We start from the raw sequence: 22,884 nt of genomic DNA, 5'->3' as shown, positions 1-22,884 counted from the left end.
TCCTAGCTGAGCTCCCTTTTGGTTCTGAGGCTCCTGGTCCTCTGCCAGTAACGGACCTGGTACCAAGCTCGTTTCTCCGCATGCACCATGTGGAATCATGTGTTTTATGAATTGTGTTGACCCCTTTGAAATAAACTAAAAGGATAAGAGAGGGAGGAGTTCTGGTCAGACAAATGTTTAATCTCCAGATTACAAAAGAAAAATCTGTAAATTCATCCAGCAGCAGTTCTGATTATGAACGTGTCACCGTTTAAAGGAAGAGAGCTTCAAATGTGAGAAGGAGCTGTGGAGGCCTTTACATGAAGAACCGCAGCTCCAAAGCTGCTGGATGTTCCATCATCCTGGAGAGGCCTTTCAAAGGGTTCTGCTGGATGTTCCATCATCCTGGAGAGGCCTTTCAAAGGGTTCTGCTGGATGTTCCATCATCCTGGAGAGGCCTTTCAAAGGGTTCTGCTGGATGTTCCATCATCATGGAGAGGCCTTTCAAAGGGTTCTGCTGGATGTGCCATCATCCTGGAGAGGCCTTTCAAAGGGTTCTGCTGGATGTGCCATCATCCTGGAGAGGCCTTTCAAAGGGTTCTGCTGGATGTTCCATCATCCTGGAGAGGCCTTTCAAAGGGTTCTGCTGGATGTTCCATCATCCTGGAGAGGCCTTTCAAAGGGTTCTGCTGGATGTTCCATCATCATGGAGAGGCCTTTCAAAGGGTTCTGCTGGATGTTCCATCATCCTGGAGAGGCCTTTCAAAGGGTTCTGCTGGATGTTCCATCATCCTGGAGAGGCCTTTCAAAGGGTTCTGCTGGATGTTCCATCATCATGGAGAGGCCTTTCAAAGGGTTCTGCTGGATGTGCCATCATCCTGGAGAGGCCTTTCAAAGGGTTCTGCTGGATGTTCCATCATCATGGAGAGGCCTTTCAAAGGGTTCTGCTGGATGTTCCATCATCATGGAGAGGCCTTTCAAAGGGTTCTGCTGGATGTTCCATCATCCTGGAGAGGCCTTTCAAAGGGTTCTGCTGGATGTTCCATCATCCTGGAGAGGCCTTTCAAAGGGTTCTGCTGGATGTTCCATCATCCTGGAGAGGCCTTTCAAAGGGTTCTGCTGGATGTGCCATCATCCTGGAGAGGCCTTTCAAAGGGTTTTGCTGGATGTTCCATCATCATGGAGAGGCCTTTCAAAGGGTTCTGCTGGATGTTCCATCATCATGGAGAGGCCTTTCAAAGGGTTCTGCTGGATGTTCCATCATCCTGGAGAGGCCTTTCAAAGGGTTCTGCTGGATGTTCCATCATCATGGAGAGGCCTTTCAAAGGGTTCTTCTGGATGTTCCATCATCATGGAGAGGCCTTTCAAAGGGTTCTGCTGGATGTGCCATCATCATGGAGAGGCCTTTCAAAGGGTTCTGCTGGATGTTCCATCATCATGGAGAGGCCTTGCAAAGGGTTCTGCTGGATGTTCCATCATCCTGGAGAGGCCTTTCAAAGGGTTCTGCTGGATGTTCCATCATCATGGAGAGGCCTTTCAAAGGGTTCTGCTGGATGTTCCATCATCATGGAGAGGCCTTTCAAAGGGTTCTGCTGGATGTTCCATCATCCTGGAGAGGCCTTTCAAAGGGTTCTGCTGGATGTTCCATCATCCTGGAGAGGCCTTTCAAAGGGTTCTGCTGGATGTGCCATCATCATGGAGAGGCCTTTCAAAGGGTTCTGCTGGATGTGCCATCATCCTGGAGAGGCCTTTCAAAGGGTTCTGCTGGATGTGCCATCATCATGGAGAGGCCTTTCAAAGGGTTCTGCTGGATGTTCCATCATCCTGGAGAGGCCTTTCAAAGGGTTCTGCTGGATGTTCCATCATCCTGGAGAGGCCTTTCAAAGGGTTCTGCTGGATGTTCCATCATCATGGAGAGGCCTTTCAAAGGGTTCTGCTGGATGTTCCATCATCCTGGAGAGGCCTTTCAAAGGGTTCTGCTGGATGTTCCATCATCCTGGAGAGGCCTTTCAAAGGGTTCTGCTGGATGTGCCATCATCCTGGAGAGGCCTTTCAAAGGGTTCTGCTGGATGTTCCATCATCCTGGAGAGGCCTTTCAAAGGGTTCTGCTGGATGTTCCATCATCCTGGAGAGGCCTTTCAAAGGGTTCTGCTGGATGTTCCATCATCATGGAGAGGCCTTGCAAAGGGTTCTGCTGGATGTTCCATCATCATGGAGAGGCCTTTCAAAGGGTTCTGCTGGATGTTCCATCATCATGGAGAGGCCTTTCAAAGGGTTCTGCTGGATGTTCCATCATCCTGGAGAGGCCTTTCAAAGGGTTCTGCTGGATGTGCCATCATCCTGGAGAGGCCTTTCAAAGGGTTCTGCTGGATGTTCCATCATCCTGGAGAGGCCTTTCAAAGGGTTCTGCTGGATGTTCCATCATCCTGGAGAGGCCTTTCAAAGGGTTCTGCTGGATGTTCCATCATCCTGGAGAGGCCTTTCAAAGGGTTCTGCTGGATGTGCCATCATCCTGGAGAGGCCTTTCAAAGGGTTCTGCTGGATGTGCCATCATCATGGAGAGGCCTTTCAAAGGGTTCTGCTGGATGTGCCATCATCCTGGAGAGGCCTTTCAAAGGGTTCTGCTGGATGTGCCATCATCATGGAGAGGCCTTTCAAAGGGTTCTGCTGGATGTTCCATCATCCTGGAGAGGCCTTTCAAAGGGTTCTGCTGGATGTTCCATCATCATGGAGAGGCCTTTCAAAGGGTTCTGCTGGATGTTCCATCATCCTGGAGAGGCCTTTCAAAGGGTTCTGCTGGATGTTCCATCATCCTGGAGAGGCCTTTCAAAGGGTTCTGCTGGATGTGCCATCATCCTGGAGAGGCCTTTCAAAGGGTTCTGCTGGATGTTCCATCATCATGGAGAGGCCTTGCAAAGGGTTCTGCTGGATGTGCCATCATCCTGGAGAGGCCTTTCAAAGGGTTCTGCTGGATGTTCCATCATCCTGGAGAGGCCTTTCAAAGGGTTCTGCTGGATGTGCCATCATCATGGAGAGGCCTTTCAAAGGGTTCTGCTGGATGTGCCATCATCCTGGAGAGGCCTTTCAAAGGGTTCTGCTGGATGTGCCATCATCCTGGAGAGGCCTTTCAAAGGGTTCTGCTGGATGTTCCATCATCATGGAGAGGCCTTGCAAAGGGTTCTGCTGGATGTGCCATCATCCTGGAGAGGCCTTTCAAAGGGTTCTGCTGGATGTTCCATCATCATGGAGAGGCCTTTCAAAGGGTTCTGCTGGATGTGCCATCATCCTGGAGAGGCCTTTCAAAGGGTTCTGCTGGATGTTCCATCATCCTGGAGAGGCCTTTCAATGGGTTCTGCTGGATGTGCCATCATCCTGGAGAGGCCTTTCAAAGGGTTCCTCCCACAGCACGCCTCCATACTGACTGAGTTCTCCTGGTCAACCCCCCCCGAAATGGAACTGGTTTGAACAATGGAAGACAAAGACTCTGAAAGCCTCCACGGGTGCCAAAGGCATCTTCCAGCGTATAACCTTCACGTTTCTCACCATAGTTTTAACAAATACGACGTGAGTTCTTCAAGTGGAAGCCGGAATGGGGAGGGGGTCCAAGGTGTCTGGAGGTCAGCCCCCACTTCTACCTACACGTACAATTATGAATGATTAGGAATTGTGTCCCAGTTTAACACGCAACATTTGGGAGTTACAATTCCTTCTATCATATGACACAAAATTAAACCACTGCATTGAATAAAATGCTTGTGTGATTAAACGCTGGCAGCCGTGTGTGGACATTTAATAAGGTTTTTTATTTCTTTGCTAGTTAAACGCTGAGATTTTGCCTTTCTTCAGGCGGCAGCACATTCGACAAAAAACTGACAAAAGGGTGCTTCACATCATCAGCGACCGCATAAATGGCACAGATGATGGACAGCTGCTGTTGATAATCCCTCGTTTTGAAGAATTGTCGAAAGTGCCGCCTGGGAGCGTCGAAAGTGCCGCCTGGAAGCGTCGAAAGTGCCGCCTGGGAGCGTCGAAAGTGCCGCCTGGAAGCGTCGAAAGTGCCGCCTGGAAGCGTCGAAAGTGCCGCCTGGAAGCGCCGCTGCGCTTCCTTCGTTTCCAACATGGCGCCCGGGAGTCGGCGTCGTTGAGCAGAGCTGAAGCCGCGGTTCGACACCTCAGCCGGGCCAAGAGTGTTGGTTGCTCCCTGTAAACCATCATTCATCCATCGACACCTGCGACCTTCTCAGCACCGAGGATGTTTCGTCGCGGAGCCGCAAAGAAGGAGCTGAAGCAGCCCGTGAGGAAGGATGTTAGCGACAGCGACAAATACGCCGACCTCTTGGTCTTCGGCTATGCCTGCAAACTGTTCAGAGACGACGAACGGGCACTTTACCACGAACTGGGCAAACAGCTCATCCCGTGGATGGGAGACAAGCGCATCATGATCGATAGGTCGGTTGAACAAACTTTTGACTGAAACCTTGTGCTAACTAACTAGCCTGTCTGTTAGCCTGTCCGTTAGCCTGTTTCAGAATTCACGGCACCGCTCTGGAGATTGCTTTGCAGAAGCTCGGAACCTGTTGTAAACCGTGACGAGTCTATTGCTCTTGTCTTATTTGTGTCCTTCTTGTCCCGAGTTGACGAACAAGTGTAAGTTTTTGAACAAACAAAGGCCATTAGCCGCAGCAGCTAACGCTACTGCAGCCTGCACAAAGCTCGGATCAACACAACCTCTATTCAAAGCGGGGAACTATTCTTGGATCCGAGCTTGTGAAAGTATTCCACATATAAACTGGAGAACTTGAAAAACTAAGATTCCTTAGTTTAAGTGCTAAATTGGCTGAACAGTTGTCGTCATCTGTTCACCAGCGGGTGTAGCAGCTTTATGAAGTAGCATTTCTCAGGAAATGGACCCCCTTCCATCACTGGTACCACTGGTTAATGCTCCGAAAGTGGCCCAAATCCTCGCCTGGGTCACATCTCGCGTCTTTTAGAGCCGAATCTGAAATAAAAGAGCAGACTCCAACCTGGCCTGCAGCCTGTACGAGACCTCAGAACATGCTGGACCCACCTGGAGCTGCAGCAGCCCGGCTGCTCTGTGAACCTGTACAGCCTCTGTCTGTGTGTCTTTATCACATAACCCAGTTCTTTCCTCAGCGATAGGCTGGGGGGGTTCCTACCAGCTCCCCCGAATGCCAACAGCAGCAGCTGCCTTTCTTTGTCTTCATGAAGCAACTTCAACTGAGAGGTGGCGTAGAGGGAGGAACCCTGGAAAATGTCGTCCATTTGGGTTCTTTCGGATAGGTATTTATGTACTCGGGTTTGTGTGAATGTAACTTTCTTTGCAGATGTAGAAGTGAATGTTACAGGGGGGGATTGAACCCTGTAAGGTAAGAGGCGAGTCACTTTGTTTCTCTTCTTCTTGACGTAAGGACGTTGGTATGTAAGACTTGTTCAGGACAGGAAGTAGCAGCAGAATCACTGTTAGGTACCTAAAGCGTTCTACCTACGTAACGAGGACCGTAGATGTCTCACTTTACTGTTCCATCAGCGTAGCGAGCGTCAGGCAGCACGTCTGCGACTGTCAGTGGGTCTGTTGGTAAGTGAAGGTCTCATCAGCACCGTCCGCTTCCTTCTCTCTAATCCCTGACATTGTTCAACAGATACGATGGCCGTGGTCACTTACACGACCTCTCGGAGTACGACAGCGGGTCGTGGAACACCTCCTACCAGCTGTCGGAGGAGGAGGAGCGGATCGAAGCGCTGTGTGACGAGGAGCGTTATCTGGCTCTGCACTCGGACCTGCTGGAGGAGGAGGCCAGGCAAGGTGTGTCCGTGGGGGGAGGCGGGGGCACCCAGTCCAGAGTGTGGTTCATCCTGGAGGGTTAGGAGACAGGAGACTTCCTCCTCAACCTGGGCTCCACCCGACTCCTTTTGCTTTGGCTCGTTTCCATCGTTGGTGTTTTGTGTGGATCCAGAAGTGTGTGTTTGCTTTCAGACGCCGCTCGTTGTCACACAGGTCGATTGTAATGTTCAGGATCAGCTTCCTGTCGCTGCACCAGCGTCCCTGGATCCTCATCTCCTCATGAGGGAGGCAGCGGGGCCAGACCCAACTTCAGTATTTCAAACTAGTTTGGAGCATTTGAAAGTGTTGAGGAGTCTGAAGATGGCAGCGCTGCAGCCCCCCTCCCCTCACCTGGAGCTGTCTGTGGTGCCTCAGGGGTCCAGTCTGGGCCCCCAGAGGAGGCGAGGCCCCCAGAGGAGGCAGGCCCCCGAGGAGGCCAGGCCCCAGAGGAGGCCAGGCCCCAGAGGAGGCAGGCCCCAGAGGAGGCCAGGGCCCCGAGGAGGCCAGGCCCCAGAGGAGGCCCCAGAGGAGGCCAGGCCCCAGAGGAGGCCCCAGAGGAGGCCAGGGCCCCGAGGAGGCCAGGCCCCAGAGGAGGCCCCGAGGAGGCCAGGCCCCAGAGGAGGCCAGGCCCCCGAGGAGGCGTGGCCCCCGGAGGAGGCCAGGCCCCCGGAGGAGGCCAGGCCCCCGGAGGAGGCCAGGCCCCCGGAGGAGGCAGGCCCCAGAGGAGGCCAGGCCCCCGAGGAGGCGTGGCCCCCGGAGGAGGCGTGGCCCCCAGAGGAGGCCAGGCCCCCAGAGGAGGCCAGGCCCCAGAGGAGGCCAGGCCCCAGAGGAGGCCAGGGCCCCGAGGAGGCCAGGCCCCAGAGGAGGCAGGCCCCCGAGGAGGCCAGGCCCCAGAGGAGGCAGGCCCCAGAGGAGGCAGGCCCCCGAGGAGGCCAGGCCCCAGAGGAGGCAGGCCCCCGAGGAGGCCAGGCCCCAGAGGAGGCAGGCCCCAGAGGAGGCGTGGCCCCCAGAGGAGGCAGGCCCCCGAGGAGGCCAGGCCCCAGAGGAGGCCAGGCCCCAGAGGAGGCAGGCCCCAGAGGAGGCCAGGGCCCCGAGGAGGCCAGGCCCCAGAGGAGGCCCCAGAGGAGGCCAGGCCCCAGAGGAGGCCAGGCCCCAGAGGAGGCCCCAGAGGAGGCCAGGGCCCCGAGGAGGCCAGGCCCCAGAGGAGGCCCCGAGGAGGCCAGGCCCCAGAGGAGGCCCCAGAGGAGGCCAGGCCCCCGAGGAGGCGTGGCCCCCGGAGGAGGCCAGGCCCCCAGAGGAGGCAGCCCCCAGAGGAGGCAGCCCCCGGAGGAGGCAGCGGCCCCCGGAGGAGGCAGCGGCCCCCGGAGGAGGCGTGGCCCCCGGAGGAGGGCAGGCCCCCGGAGGAGGCGTGGCCCCCGGAGGAGGCGTGGCCCCCGGAGGAGGCGTGGCCCCCGGAGGAGGCCAGGCCCCCGGAGGAGGGCAGTGGCCTGCACAGGCGTAGCAGCTCAGGCTCTTCAGGATGTTCCTGCTCATGCCAGCAAAGCGATTTTCCTGCGCTCAGTCCTCAGAGTGACTCGGTTCTGACCCGGTGCGTGTGGAGATCACCTTCCATATTTAGAGGTGCAGCTTGTCCTTGTGACAGGTCTCATGATGATAACTGAATGAGTCGGAGGTGTTTTTGCTAAAGTCTTCAGCACGTTGGACAGAAGTGAGTCTGAATGGTTCCTTCCAGCCCTGCCACCGGTTGGTCCCTGGACCCTGACCGGTCCCTCTGCTGGACACGGGGCAGCTGATGGGTTAGAAATATTGCTGCTTCCTGCGTTCTTTCATGAACATCAGGAACTCTCTGGCCCACCCAGGCTAGACTCTCCCATCATGCTCGGCTGTAATGTTCTGATCACGTGATGATGGAGTGATTTTTAAAAGTTTCCCATTCTGCCAACGTCACGAGGACCGAAATGATCCAGCGGATCCTCAGGTCACTTCTGCTGCTTCTGTGTCCCACAGAGGAGGAGTACAAACGTCTGAGTGAGTGTCTGGCTGACGAAGGCTCCTACAACGCCGTGGCCTTTAAATACACCGCCGACTACTACGACCCCTCAAAGCCCACCGAGGAGGAGGAGGCCAGCAGGCACGCAGGTGAGGGGGGGGGGGGGGGGGGGGGGGGAGGAGGTGAGGGAGGAGGAGGCCAGCAGGCACGCAGGTGAGGGGGGGGGAGGAGAGGGGGGAGGAGGAGGCCAGCAGGGGAGGGAGGGGAGGAGAGGGGGGAGGAGGAGGCCAGCAGGTGAGGGAGGGGGGAGGAGGCCAGCAGGCACGCAGGTGAGGAGGGGGGAGGAGAGGGGGGAGGAGGAGGCCAGCAGGGGAGGGAGGGGAGGAGGAGAGGGGGGAGGAGGAGGCCAGCAGGCACGCAGGTGAGGGGGGGGGGGGAGGAGGAGGCCAGCAGGGGAGGGAGGGGAGGAGGAGAGGGGGGGGGAGGAGGAGGCCAGCAGGTGAGGGAGGGGAGGAGGAGGCCAGCAGGCACGCAGGTGAGGGGGGGGAGGAGGAGGCCAGCAGGCACGCAGGTGAGGGGGGGAGAGGAGAGGGGGGAGGAGGAGGCCAGCAGGGGAGGGGGGGGGGAGGAGAGGGGGGAGGAGGAGGCCAGCAGGCACGCAGGGGAGGGGGGGGGGAGGAGGAGAGGGGGGAGGAGGAGGCCAGCAGGTGAGGGAGGGGAGGAGGGGAGGAGGTGAGGGAGGAGGAGGCCAGCAGGGGAGGGGGGGGGAGGAGGAGAGGGGGGAGGAGGAGGCCAGCAGGTGAGGGGGGGAGGAGGAGAGGGGGGAGGAGGAGGCCAGCAGGTGAGGGGGGGAGGAGGTGAGGGGGGAGGAGGCCAGCAGGCACGCAGGTGAGGGGAGGGGGGGGGGGGGGGGGGGGGAGGAGAGGGGGGAGGAGGAGGAGGCCAGCAGGCACGCAGGTGAGGGAGGGAGGGAGGGAGGGAGGGGGAGGAGGAGGAGAGGGGGGAGGAGGAGGCCAGCAGGTGAGGGGGGGGGGGGAGGCCAGCAGGCACGCAGGTGAGGGGGGGGGGGAGGAGGAGGCCAGCAGGTGAGGGGGGGGAGGAGGAGGAGGCCAGCAGGTGAGGAGGGGGGGGAGGAGGCACGCAGGTGAGGGGGGGGGGAGGAGGAGGAGAGGGGGGAGGAGGAGGCCAGCAGGCACGCAGGTGAGGGGGGGGGGGGGAGGCCAGCAGGCACGCAGGTGAGGGGGGGGGGGGGAGGAGGAGGCCAGCAGGCACGCAGGTGGGGGGGGGGGAGGGCAGCATCAGCAGTGACGCTCTCCTGTCTGTTCACACCTGTAGAGGAGGCGGAGCCAGAAGTCAACGAGGAGCCGTTTGTTGCCCCCCCTGGACTCGCCGTCCCTGCTGATGTCGAGCTGGTGAGTCACAGAACCGTCATTCCTGGCTGGGAACCCCCTGCTGGGTTCTGAACCCCCCTGCTGGGTTCTGAACCCCCCTGCTGGGTTCTGAACCCCCCTGCTGGGTTCTGAACCCAGCGGCGTGTCGGTCTCCGTGCTGATGACCTCAGCTTGTGTGGTTGAATGGATCCAGACGTTTCCAGGAGACACGAGTAGTGAAGGAGGAGCTCTTCTGCCGCCATATTGACCCTCGACGTGACCACAGCAGCGTTCTTGATCAGAAGAGTCGGTTCCTCGTGCCTGAGCTGCCTGAACTCAGGAGGTCCTCAGTGGCGTGATGGAGACGTGTCCTGCTGGCCTCCGGCTCTGCTGGCATGGGAGGGGCCTGGTTCTGCTCCACCTGCTGTCTTACCTACCTGTCTTACCTTTCATCACCACCTCATCTTCATCCATCTTTCCTGTCTTCTCCAGCCGGCGACTGTCAAGACTCACAACATCATTGAGAGAACGGCCAACTTTGTCTGCCAGCAGGGGGCGCAGTTTGAGATCGTGCTGAAGGCCAAGCAGGCAAGGAACTCCCAGTTTGACTTCCTGCGCTTTGACCATTACCTGAATCCTTACTACAAACACATCCTGAGGGCCATGAAAGAAGGTCGCTACAAGCTGGCCTCAGACAGCCAGCAGCAGCCGCAGGGTGAGTGGGGCCAGGGCACCGGGGGTGGGGCCAGGGGCCACCGGGGGTGGGGCCAGGGCCACGGGGGTGGGGCCAGGGGCCACCGGGGGTGGGGCCAGGGGTCACCGGGGTTTGGTTGGGGCCAGGGGCACCGGGGTTGGGGCCAGGGGTCACCGGGGCCAGGGGTCACCGGGGGTGGGGCCAGGGGCACCGGGGTTGGGGCCAGGGGTCACCGGGGGTGGGGCCAGGGCCGTCAGGTCTCAGCTCGGGCGTCACCAGTGTTTCCCACTCCTGCAGGAGACTCCCAGTCAGATGATTCTGATGATGACGGGGACGGCAACTACCTCCACCCCAGCCTGTTCGCCCCCCAGAAGAGCTCCCGCCTGGAGGAGCTTGTGAAGGTGAGGACCGTCTTCCAGGTGGGCCGACTGCTGTTGGTGGTGTGAGATGTTGAGATGGTGATGTCAGGAGATTGTGGGTAAACTGTCCTCAAGTCACACCGTTGTCATGGATACGGTGAGACTGCTGCTGTGAGCCTGCTGCGTGTTCTCACTCATCTGGGTTTTGTTCTGAGCATATTCAGCTCCTCAAACAGGAAGCTTCCTCTCGCTGCTCAGACGGTCCCACGGGTGCTGCAGAGAGGTTCTGACCTGTGCTGTTCTTCTGCAGCCTCTAAAGGTGATGGATCCGGACCATCCCCTGGCAGTTCTCGTACAGAAAGCCAGACAGGAACGGAGCGGTGTGGCAGCCGTGGTGCCCCAGCCTGCCGGAGCGGTGGATCCAGCAGCTTCCCCGGCACCAGCCCAGTACTCTGGTGACGGTGAGTGTGGACCTGAGCCAGAGCTCCTAACCTAGCTTGAACCCTAACCTAGCCCTAGCCCTAACCCCTAATTTAGCTCTAACCCCAACCTAGCCTTAACCCTAACCCCTAACCTAGCCCTAGCCCTAACCCCTCGCCTAGCCCTAACCCCTCGCCTAGCCCTAACCCCTCGCCTAACCCTAACCCCTCGCCTAACCCTAACCCCTAACCTAGCCCTAGCCCTAACCCCAACCTAGCCTTAACCCTAACCCCTAACCTAGCCCTAGCCCTAACCCCTCGCCTAGCCCTAACCCCTCGCCTAGCCCTAACCCCTAACCTAGCCCTAAGCCTAGCCTATCCTAGCCCTAACCCCTAGCCCTAGCCCTAACCCCTAATTTAGCTCTAACCCCAACCTAGCCTTAACCTTAACCCCTAACCCCTAACCTAGCTCGAACCCTAACCTAGCTCTAGCCCTAACCCTAACCTAGCCCTAAACCTAGCCTATCCTAGCCCTAACCCCTCGCCTAGCCCTAAGACCAGCCTATCCTAGCCCTAACCCCTCGCCTAGCCCTAACCCCTAACCTAGCCCTAAGCCTAGCCTATCCTAGCCCTAACCCCTCGCCTAGCCCTAACCCCTCGCCTAGCCCTAACCCCTCGCCTAGCCCTAACCCTAACCTAGCCCTAAACCTAGTTTATCCTAGCCCTAACCCCTCGCCTAGCCCTAACCCTAACCTAGCCCTAAACCTAGTTTATCCTAGCCCTAACCCCTCGCCTAGCCCTAACCTAGCCCTAAACCTAGTTTATCCTAGCCCTAACCCCTCGCCTAGCCCTAACCCCTAACATAGCCCTAAAACTAGCCTATCCTAGCCCTAATCCCTAACCTAGCCCTAAAACTAGCCTATCCTAGCCCTAATCCCTAACCTAGCCCTAAGACTAGCCTATCCTAGCCCTAATCCCTAACCTAGCCCTAAAACTAGCCTATCCTAACCCTAATCCCTAACCTAGCCCTAAAACTAACCTATCCTAGCCCTAATCCCTAACCTAGCCCTAAAACTAGCCTATCCTAGCCCTAATCCCTAACCTAGCCCTAAAACTAGCCTACCCTAGCCCTAATCCCTAACCTAGCCCTAAAACTAGCCTATCCTAGCCCTAATCCCTAACCTAGCCCTAAAACTAGCCTATCCTAGCCCTAATCCCTAACCTAGCCCTAACACTAGCCTATCCTAGCCCTAATCCCTAACCTAGCCCTAACACTAGCCTATCCTAGCCCTAATCCCTAACCTAGCCCTAACACTAGCCTATCCTAGCCCTAATCCCTAACCTAGCCCTAACACTAGCCTATCCTAGCCCTAATCCCTAACCTAGCCCTAAAACTAGCCTATCCTAGCCCTAATCCCTAACCTAGCCCTAAAACTAGCCTATCCTAGCCCTAATCCCTAACCTAGCCCTAACACTAGCCTATCCTAGCCCTAATCCCTAACCTAGCCCTAACACTAGCCTATCCTAGCCCTAATCCCTAACCTAGCCCTAACACTAGCCTATCCTAGCCCTAATCCCTAACCTAGCCCTAACACTAGCCTATCCTAGCCCTAATCCCTAACCTAGCCCTAAAACTAGCCTATCCTAGCCCTAATCCCTAACCTAGCCCTAACACTAGCCTATCCTAGCCCTAATCCCTAACCTAGCCCTAAAACTAGCCTATCCTAGCCCTAATCCCTAACCTAGCCCTAACACTAGCCTATCCTAGCCCTAATCCCTAACCTAGCCCTAACACTAGCCTATCCTAGCCCTAATCCCTAACCTAGCCCTAACACTAGCCTATCCTAGCCCTAATCCCTAACCTAGCCCTAAAACTAGCCTATCCTAGCCCTAATCCCTAACCTAGCCCTAACACTAGCCTATCCTAGCCCTAATCCCTAACCTAGCCCTAACACTAGCCTATCCTAGCCCCTAATCCCTAACCTAGCCCTAACACTAGCCTATCCTAGCCCTAATCCCTAACCTAGCCCTAAAACTAGCCTATCCTAGCCCTAATCCCTAACCTTCCAGCTTCAGACAAGTGATCAGAAACAATTTCACTGTTTATAGTGGGTCTGATATTGTTTGAGTTGTTGTTCCTTGTATACATGAAGGAGAACCTTGGGGGGGGAAATCACACATTCAATTGCAATAAAATCACAATTAGATGATTTTCCAAAATAGTTCAGCCCTTGTTGGAAAATGTTTGTCCTCCTGTTCAGTGTGTTTTAACGTCACGGCGGGGGGCCTGCAGATGAAAACGAGCCTTTTTAACCACTTGAAATCATGTTTTAAATCAACGAAGAGCAAAGATCAGAGTTTCCAGAGTCCACCAGGACAACAGAGGACTCATGTGGACTTCCTGTCCCCTTTGTCCCACAGCCAATGCAGCAGCGATGTACTACGGCTACTACATGCTGCCCGATGGAACATATTGCTTGGCCCCGCCCCCTCCCGGGGTCGACTCCACCTCCTTTTATAATGGCGTGGCCTCAGGTCTCATTGCTGCGCCTCCATCTTCTGGCATTGGACCCGACCCGGCTTCGACAGCGCCGCCTCCTCAGACCAGCTCTGTGGCTCTGGGAGCTGCTGACTCCGCCCCCCTCAGCGCGTGCCCCGCCATGGTCGCCAGACCAGACACCAGGTTAGAACCCTCACAACCGCTTGGGTCCAAGTAAAACTAGAATAATGAGCGCTGATGGAGGGAGAACTGGGCTTCACCTGACCAACAGTAGAAGGTGCTCAGGTCCACACGGTACCAGAGGAGCCTTCATCAGTTGACCTCTGCCTGGACCTGGGGCGTGCACCTTCAGACTGGACCTCTTCCATCCAAGCAGAGCTTCATTCAGGATCTTCTTTCCTCTTATTTCAGTTCAAAACTGGAGAGTAAAGTTTCCCCACAAGTGGCCGCCATTATTCCACCTCCACCCGACATCCAAGCGGTCATCGACAAGCTGGCCGAGTACGTGGCCAGGAACGGCCTCAAGTTTGAGGCCAGCGTGCGAGCGAAGAACGATCCTCGGTAAGTGAGCAGACGTGTGCAGCTCCTGATGGTGGGGGTCGGTGGCTCATCTAACCCGAACCCTCTTCTGGTGTCTTCACCTGTAGGTTTGAGTTCCTGCAGCCTTGGCACCAGTTCAACAGCTACTACGAGTTCAAGAAGAACTACTTCCTACAGAAGGAAGGCAGATGTTTCCCCGAGGTACCAGCTGTACCCCCCAACCCCCCAACCGTCTGTAGCCCCCAACCCCAACTGTCTGTAGCCCCCAACCCCAACTGTCTGTAGCCCCCTAACCCCAACTGTCTGTAGAGTAAAACAATTTCCATTTTCATATTTTTGAAAAAGCTCCAGGGAGCCACTAGGGCGGTGCTAAAGAGCCGCATGCGGCTCCAGAGCCGTGGGTTTCTGACCCCTGCTCTGACCCCTGGTCTGACCCCAAACAGAAGGAAAGTCTTGTGAATGTTTCTGGTCTGATCAGAAATCCTTTGTCTGAATGAAGCCGCTCTTTCAGCTGCAGCAGTTCTGAATCTGATTGGCTTCCCTGGATCTTCTGATCAGAGGGTTGGGGTCAGCACCTGTGCACCTGAGCCGTGTTGGGGTCAGCACCTGTGCACCTGAGCCGTGTTGGGGTCAGCACCTGTGCACCTGAGCCGTGTTGGGGTCAGCACCTGTGCACCTGAGCCGTGTTGGGCTGATCAGGTGACCGCAGCGTCACGCCTGATCCAGAGGAGCACCGTGCTGCTGTGCTGCTCTGCTGCGTCTGCGCTGTGTCTCAGGCCTCTCTCTGTCCTGATGATTAATTAGCAGCAGGTGTGATAACATCGTATCAGAGGGAGCCTTAAACCAACATTTTCAGCTTCTCCTCCACCAGAGAAGAACTGTGGAATCATTTACTCTCACTTTGTGATGGTACTGAGGACTGTCCTTGTGACCTTTGGCCTTTTAGATTGCACCAATCCTGAATCTTTCAGGTGTTCCCGACACTCACGTGAATTCCTGATAAAATCATTCCGAGCTGGTCTGAACACGCACGGTTCTCCGAGGAAGCTGGTTTTAAAATGCTAACTGACGTAGCCAAGAATGATATCCAGGAATGTTTCTAACCTTTTTTAAATTGATCCAATAACTGAGGGCCGTCAGTGCTCCCGAACTCTGGAAACAAACTCAAAAATACCTGAATGTTTTGGCTGAAGTGTGAAGCAGCAGAGTCAAACCCAGAAGGGTTAGTTTGTTCCTTTAGTGGTCGCCAAGGCAACACCAGAGAAGGTCCCACCCCATACAGGAAAGGTGGGTCAAACGACACCGTGCTGCCTCTCCGCATCCTTCTTTTAGTCTTCCTCAACCTTCTGAACTGGTCTGAACTGGTTTGTTTCTGGGGGCTTGGTGGGACCCGTTCAGACGCTGTGGTGGACCAGAGACTCGCTCACGAGTCTTTCCTGCGGCTGAGCGGTGCTGAATCACTCCGGAGGTTCTTCCTCCTCATCACTGGACCGTGGAGCCACTCCACCATCAAATCTGACCTTTTCTCTGCTGCTCAGCAGCTCCACCAGCTTCCTTCTCCAGGTGAAGGACCTGGACGCTCCACAAACCCCGAATTCATCAAGTCCCAAAACTGAGACTCACGTGGAACCTTTGAGCGGAAACCTGGAAAACTGCTAAATCCAGATTAACAGATGTTCAATTAGCTTCTCATGTTTTGATGCTCCTCCAGCTCTTGGAGAAAGTTCAGGTCCGGTCCATCCTTGAGACTGAGTCCCTCGCCGGTCACGTGACTCTCGCCGATCACGTGACTCCACGGCGTGCCCCTCGCCGGTCACGTGACTCCACGGCGTGGCCCCTCGCCGGTCACGTGACTCCACGGCGTGGCCCTCGCCGGTCACGTGACTCCACGGCCCTCGCCGGTCACGTGACTCCACGGCGTGGCCCTCGCCGGTCACGTGACTCCACGGCGTGGCCCCTCGCCGGTCACGTGACTCCACGGCGTGGCCCTCGCCGGTCACGTGACTCCACGGCGTGGCCCCTCGCCGGTCACGTGACTCCACGGCGTGGCCCTCGCCGGTCACGTGACTCCACGGCGTGGCCCCTCGCCGGTTGTGTGTTTGTGAAACTTGTAACACCGAAACAACTGAACTGAATTCTTTGTTTCTGCAGGAGACGACAGACAGTGACGCTAACCTTCAGACAGATGCAGCACTGAAGGAGTCCAGGCTGAGGAAAGGTGGGACAGGGAGCGCACACACACACACACACACACACGCGCGCACACACACAGCTTTTATTCTTTCCTTCAGTAATTGAGATGCAAAGCCTCCAGGTTACAAAGCGCACACACACACACACAAAGCGCGTGTGTGTGTGCGCGTGTGTGCGCGTGTGTGTGTGTGTGCGCGTGTCTGTGTGTGTGTGTGTGCGCGTGTCTGTGTGTGTGTGTGTGCGCGTGTGTGTGTGTGTGTGTGTGAGAGCTTGCTGGGCTTTTACACTTCCAGTGGCAGATTTCTGGCTCAAATGTGCAGCGCTGAGCAGCACTTTAAAGGTGCACGTGATGCTTCCTGACAAAGACGAGTCAGGGAAACTCGGCAGCGCGTGAGCCAAGTGTTCAGCCTGTGCACGTGTGCACGGCGTGGAGACATCACAGCTTCTCTTCTCTCCACCTTCACAGCATCTTTTGCTCCCATCTGTTTCGCCATCAAGGTGAAGGAAAATGACCTGTTGCCTCTGGAGAAGAACCGAGTGCGACTGGACGACGATTCTGACGAGGACAAGGTCTGTTTTCCTGTTTGTCTGGGCCATCCGCTGACACCTCGTTTACAACGGCCTCATCCTTGTTTCCCAAAGTTGGTGGAGGAGCAGGTGCTGGAAGCCTTCATGGGTGGGGAGGCCTTGGTCCAGAATGATGCCCCGCCCCCCTGCGCTCCAGAAGAGAAGAAGCCAGCGCTCTCTGTGGAGGAGTTGGAGGCCAAACAAGGTAACGTTCCAGACAAATGTGACACGTCTCCACCGACAGGATGGCAGCACGTTGTGTGGGGGTGGGGGGAGGGATGGGTGTATGGGTGGGGGTGGGGGGGTGGAGAAAAGCTGGGGATGGACCGGTAGATCCACCGATGGTACCTGGGGATGGACCGATGGTACCTGGGGATGGACCGGTAGATCCACCGATGGTACCTGGGGATGGACCGGTAGATCCACCGATGGTACCTGGGGATGGACCGGTAGATCCACCGATGGTCCACCGATGGATGATCTGCACGACCTTCTCGGTCAGACGTGGCAGCAGGACGTCCGCCTGCTCTTTGATGTTATTGATCCTGACTGGATCCGATTGATTAGCTGCTGTCTCACACTGGCTTTGATGTTGTGTTCAGGCCATCTGGCTTCACTCTTGTCTCTTCTAGCACTTTGTTGAGTGGTCACATGACTTGGCGTCCTGTTTTCATCCTTCAGCTGATCTGTCAGGCTGTTGCATAAGAGCAGCTTTGTTCTTCATCACCCTCTGCTCTTCCTCTCTTCCTGCCTGTCCTTCACCCTCCTCTTCATCACCCTCTGCTCTTCCTCTCTTCCTGCCTGTTCTTCACCCTCCTCTTCATCACCCTCTGCTCTTCCTCTCTTCCTGTCTGTCCTTCACCCTCCTCTTCATCACCCTCTGCTCTTCCTCTCTTCCTGCCTGTTCTTCACCCTCCTCTTCATCACCCTCTGCTCTTCCTCTCTTCCTGTCTGTTCTTCACCCTCCTCTTCATCACCCTCTGCTCTTCCTCTCTTCCTGTCTGTCCTTCACCCTCCTCTTCATCACCCTCTGTTCTTCCTCTCTTCCTGTCTGTCCTTCACCCTCCTCTTCATCACCCTCTGCTCTTCCTCTCTTCCTGTCTGTTCTTCACCCTCCTCTTCATCATCCTCTGCTCTTCCTCTCTTCCTGTCTGTTCTTCACCCTCCTCTTCATCATCCTCTGCTCTTCCTCTCTTCCTGTCTGTTCTTCACCCTCCTCTTCATCACCCTCTGCTCTTCCTCTCTTCCTGTCTGTTCTTCACCCTCCTCTTCATCACCCTCTGCTCTTCCTCTCTTCCTGTCTGTTCTTCACCCTCCTCTTCATCACCCTCTGCTCTTCCTCTCTTCCTGTCTGTTCTTCACCCTCCTCTTCATCACCCTCTGCTCTTCCTCTCTTCCTGTCTGTTCTTCACCCTCCTCTTCATCACCCTCCTCTTCCTCTCTTCCTGTCTGTCCTTCACCCTCCTCTTCATCACCCTCTGGAGACTCCACACAATCTCCACCAAACCACCGCTGGCATGATCCGTGCACGTTGTCAGTGTGATCAAACGAGATGAATATTGTTGTTTAGGTTGTTTGGTACACACACACACACACACACACACACACACCTGAAAGAAAATTGTGTTATTGAAATGAATCATTTGCTGAGGAGAGAAGAGAGGAGAGAGGACAGACAGAGGACAGGACAGAGGAGAGAGGACAGGACAGAGGAGAGAGGACAGGACAGAGGAGAGAGGACAGGACAGAGGAGAGAGGACAGGACAGAGGAGAGAGGACAGGACAGAAGAGAGGAGAGAGGACAGACAGAGGACAGGACAGAGGAGAGAGGACAGACAGAGGACAGGACAGAGGAGAGAGGACAGGACAGAGGAGAGAGGACAGGACAGAGGAGAGAGGACAGGACAGAAGAGAGGAGAGAGGACAGACAGAGGAGAGGAGAGAAGAGAGAGGACAGGAGAGAGGACAGGAGAGAGGAGAGAGGAGAGAGGACAGGACAGAGGAGAGAGGACAGGACAGAGGAGAGAGGACAGGACAGAGGAGAGGACAGAGGAGAGAGGACAGGACAGAGGAGAGAGGACAGGACAGAGGAGAGGACAGAGGAGAGAGGACAGAGGACAGGACCCTTTCTGCTGCACCTCTGCTCTTTATGCAGATGCTGCGTTTGTCCTCACGCTCGTCTTCTGTCCCCACAGCTAAACAGAAGCTGGAGGACCGTCTGGCGGCGGCAGCGCGCGAGAAGCTGGCTCAGGCTTCTAAAGAGTCCAAGGAGAAGCAGCTGCAGGCGGAGAGGAAGAGGAAGGCGGCGCTCTTCCTCCAGACCCTCCGCACCCCCCACACGGGGGAGCCTGAGGCCAAGAGAGCCGAGCTGGACTCCTGCGTCCAGCTGGAGGTGAGCGTAGCTTCATTTATCTGTGCTGACACCAAACCTGGAGAGACTCTGGAGCTCCCAGTTTAGCTGAAGCAACTGTGCTTTGTTTGATTGAACTCCTCTTTAAACGTAAGGAGAAAGCGTCTCTCTTTGGAGATCTTTAGATGGTCGGAGCTGATGCTGATCTGGAATCTGATTCTGAGCACGTTTGCTTCCTGTGTCACCAGCAGGACGCCACCAGTTTCCCCTCCAGACCTTCTGCCCCCCCTCAGAAACAGTCCTGCAGCACGGAGAATAAGGCGGCTCATCGCAGCAGGGACACGGCGTCCTCCCACAGCAGCTCCAGAGGAGACCGAGACAGAGACCGAGACCGAGACAGAGACCGAGACCGAGACAGAGACAAAAAGAAGAAGAAATACAAGAGGAGGTCCAGGTCCAGGTCCAAGTCAAAGTCCAAGTTCAGACATTCACTTCCCAGTGCCTACAGGAGGGAGCGCCGGGCCAGGTGAGACCACAGAAGAGCAGTGTCCCACGTTCCTGCAGATGGGACCTTCACTGTTGTCATCATTCCAGATGTTCTGACCCTCCCATTATTGATCTGGAGTGTCAGTGACTGAGGTGCAGCCACATTGTCCACCAGAGATTATTGATTAGACATTTGGTGGACAGCATCAGAGTCAGGTCTCACATTCAATAGACGCTGATAATTGATCAGGTTCCTCTGTAGATTACTCCGTGATCTGGTGGTCCATCGTAGGTGGTTTCCATCAGAATTCATGAAGACAGACAAACTTGACGACAGTCCCTCGGTCAGGCTTCTGTTGATCCAGCGGTGTAGTTGATGGTGTCCCTGGAGGACCTGTGTCAGATGCCTGGACCACCAACACCTGTTGAGGTTCTCGAGTGTCACTGATCACCATGATGATCAGTTCGATGATTGGTTCATCACGCTGGCAGGATTAGAAGATCCCACCAACAACAGGAGACCTCTCCTCTTTACTTAGGACCCTCACCAACAAGGCCCCTCCCCCAGGCCCAATCTTGACCCCTGTCGTGAGCTTGAATCCCAGGTGTTCCTCTTCAAACCACCTACATCAGATTTGATCGAAGCCTGTTGGTCAGAGTCTGTTGAGAAAGTTCACTTTCATCTGTCGACCTGTCCTTGCCTTGACCTTGACCCCTGACCTTGTGCCCGCTCAGATCTCAGTCGCGCTCTCCAGGGAGGAGGCACCGGCGGGCACCCTCACCAGAGCGGCAGCGAGCGGACAGGGAGAAGGAGCGCCATCGTCACGCCAGAGGCAGGAGGTCCCGGTGAGACCAACTGCTGACTTCCTCCTTAATTTCCCACAATGCTTCTATCGTCTGTTGTCACGCAGGACACCGTCAGAAAAAAGGTTGCCTTCCGGGCAGACTCAGACTGCTTCCTGTTTATCACCAAGCTCCTCCCCCAGCAGAGTCACATCTCCTTCAGCAAGCCCCGCCTCCAGTGTCACCGTCTCCAGGTAACCAGCACTGTTTGGAACCTTGAAAGCAGAGTCCCCCAACTTTTGCCTGTGCGGGCCACATGACTTTTGCCTTCTCTGCTGGGGGGCCAGGCCAGTTGGGAACAGAAGTGTGAGGATTGCTGATGTGCCTAAACGTAAACATGTGGTGGTTCCAAAGAGCCACACATGACCAAATAACCCTTTTGGGTTCTTCACACGAAAAGTCAGGAAATAAACAGCACGCCGCATCCTGCTGGTCTGAGCTCTCCGCCAGCGCTCATGGAAAAACCTCAAGTTTTTACGTCCTCTGCTGCCGCTGGGCAAATACTTTAGCCCGATTTCTTCGATGTGTCTGGTGATTGTACTCGCCGACAGACTCGTGGCATTAAAGACATCGTTCTTCCCGGGAAACTCCTCCTCCGCGACAGCATTCATACGTTTCTTGACAAAGTCTCCATCAGTGACAGGGTTAAAAAGGTCAAATACACATGACGAAAAAAAATCAAAATGCATCTCTGGTGTTGGTCAGAGGGCCGGGCCAAATGTGGAGCCGGGCCGTGTCCGGCCCGAGGGCCGTAGTTTGGGGACCACTGCTTTAAAGGCATATAATATCTGTGGGCCTCTGATGATCACATTAATATCTGTGGGCCTCTGATGATCACATTAATATCTGTGGGCCTCTGATGATCACATTATCTGTGGGCCTCTGATGATCACATTAATATCTGTGGGCCTCTGATGATCACATTAATATCTGTGGGCCTCTGATGATCACATTAATATCTGTGGGCCTCTGATGATCACATTAATATCTGTGGGCCTCTGATGATCACATTAATATCTGTCATGTCAACATTCCCCCCAGAGGAGGATCTCTGGAGAAGGAGAGAGCCGTCTCATCATCCATCATTTCTTCTGTTCAGTCTAAAATAACTCAGGTATTTGTCCTTCTTCACCTTTTATAATGGGTTCTACTGGGACAGGGGGAGAGATGACTGGTTCTACTGGGCCGGGGGGAGAGATGACTGGTTCTACTGGGCCGGGGGGAGAGATGACTGGTTCTACTGGGACATGGGGGAGAGATGACTGGTTGTACTGGGACAGGGGGGTCAGTGACTGGTTCCACTGGGACAGGGGGGTCAGTGACTGGTTCTACTGGGACGGGGGGGAGAGATGACTGGTTCTACTGGGACGGGGGGTCAGTGACTGGTTCTACTGGGACGGGGGGGAGAGATGACTGGTTCTACTGGGACGGGGGGGAGAGATGACTGGTTCTACTGGGACAGGGGGGAGAGATGACTGGTTCTACTGGGCCAGAGGGGGTCAGTGACTGGTTCCACTGGGACAGAGGGGGAGAGATGACTGGTTCTACTGGGCCAGAGGGGGTCAGTGACTGGTTCCACTGGGACGGGGGGGAGAGATGACTGGTTCTACTGGGCCAGAGGGGGTCAGTGACTGGTTCTACTGGGACAGAGGGGTCAGTGACTGGTTCCACTCTCTGCAGGACCTGATGGCCAAGGTTCGAGCGATGCTCGCCTCCTCCAAAACGTTCCAGCCTCAAAGTTCTTGAAGGCGGCAGCTGTTCGGGCCTCGTCAGCCAATCAGTGAGCAGCGTTCTTCGGGGGTTGGTGCTGACGTGGTTCTGTTAAGGTGGTTCCTTCTGTGAAGGTGCCGTTTCCTCCTGCTTTCTCTCCTCTTCCTCCCACCTTCGTGGCCTTCCCTCTTTCTTGTCTTTCTATTTTCATGTGTTTAAGCAGAAAGACTTTGTACACGAACTGTCAATAAAGTTTCAGGATCATTCTGGACTCATGGTTCTGCTCGGCCTAAAAGTCCCCCTCTGGACTCACTGTTCCCTCAGTTGTTCTCAATCCGATCAGCACATCACATCTGCACCAATCGATTCAGACGTAAATCAATGCCCGACAATCTCAATTACATTAAGTGTGTGGGTGGGTGGGGGGTGTGTGTGTGGGTGGGGGGGTGTGTGTGGGGGTGGGTGGGGGGGGGGGGGGTGTGTGGGTGGGTGGGGGGTGTGTGGGGGTGTGTGTTGCATCGTCGGTTCCAAAACCCTCCCACTAGCAAAGCGAGCGTCTGGGGGTGAACACCTGGGCGTCAGGTTGAGGGTCGGACCGGGTTTAGGTCGGGTTCAGGGTAAGAAGCTTAGTTGTGATGTGCCTCACAAAGGTGGAAGATCTCGTGTCCCTGTGTGTGTGTCCAGAGAGAAGCCCCATGGGGGCAGTGAGGACCTGAATGTGAAGGGGGGCGAGGGGGCGGGGCCAGAGCTGCAGCCGATGTTCAATAACCATCCAATGACCTCTGCTGTCCAGTCTGTTAGCATTAAGCTAAAGCTGATGGTGCCGATGTCCAGGAATCTGGAAGGGGATCGAGGTGATGTGTCTGTCATCCCACGGAGCTGCTCCGGTCACCTGTTCCGGGGCCACAATGTGGCTCAGGAGAACCAGTGAAGCATCAGTGAGGGATTCTTAGTAAAGGTTTGATGGCTTTGGCCTTGTTCATCACCAAAACTGGAAGAAAACCTTTAATAAGTGCTGGGATGGAGTCAGAGACCTGGGGAA

At 55.8% G+C, this 22,884-nt stretch overlaps 1 protein-coding gene across 3 annotated transcripts; it reads left to right on the top strand.

Annotated features, from left to right (window-relative positions):
• Positions 1–4,013: 4,013 nt before the first annotated feature.
• On the top strand, positions 4,014–22,113 carry sfswap (splicing factor SWAP). 3 transcript variants are annotated; one of them, XM_029837557.1, is made up of 19 exons: positions 4,014–4,428; positions 5,640–5,803; positions 7,829–7,960; positions 9,147–9,223; positions 9,674–9,896; positions 10,173–10,276; positions 10,545–10,695; positions 13,075–13,336; positions 13,565–13,714; positions 13,801–13,894; positions 15,845–15,911; positions 16,353–16,456; positions 16,529–16,658; positions 18,649–18,845; positions 19,055–19,329; positions 20,025–20,135; positions 20,201–20,326; positions 21,174–21,246; positions 21,813–22,113. In XM_029837557.1, the coding sequence occupies exons 1-19, from the start codon at positions 4,232–4,234 to the stop codon at positions 21,876–21,878; spliced, it is 2,703 nt and encodes a 900-aa protein (XP_029693417.1). In that variant the 5' UTR covers positions 4,014–4,231; the 3' UTR covers positions 21,879–22,113. The 3 variants fall into 3 exon arrangements, with proteins under 3 accessions (XP_029693417.1, XP_029693416.1, XP_029693418.1); XM_029837556.1 differs by having other exon boundaries at positions 4,015–4,428; positions 19,052–19,329; XM_029837558.1 differs by having other exon boundaries at positions 4,285–5,280; positions 19,052–19,329.
• The last annotated feature ends 771 nt before the right edge of the window (positions 22,114–22,884 follow it).

Source organism: Takifugu rubripes, chromosome 6, assembly GCF_901000725.2.
Source record: "Takifugu rubripes chromosome 6, fTakRub1.2, whole genome shotgun sequence".
Lineage (NCBI taxonomy): Eukaryota > Metazoa > Chordata > Actinopteri > Tetraodontiformes > Tetraodontidae > Takifugu > Takifugu rubripes.
The sequence above is the reverse complement of the archived record's forward strand: the minus strand, read 5'-3'. Positions and strand labels throughout refer to the sequence as shown.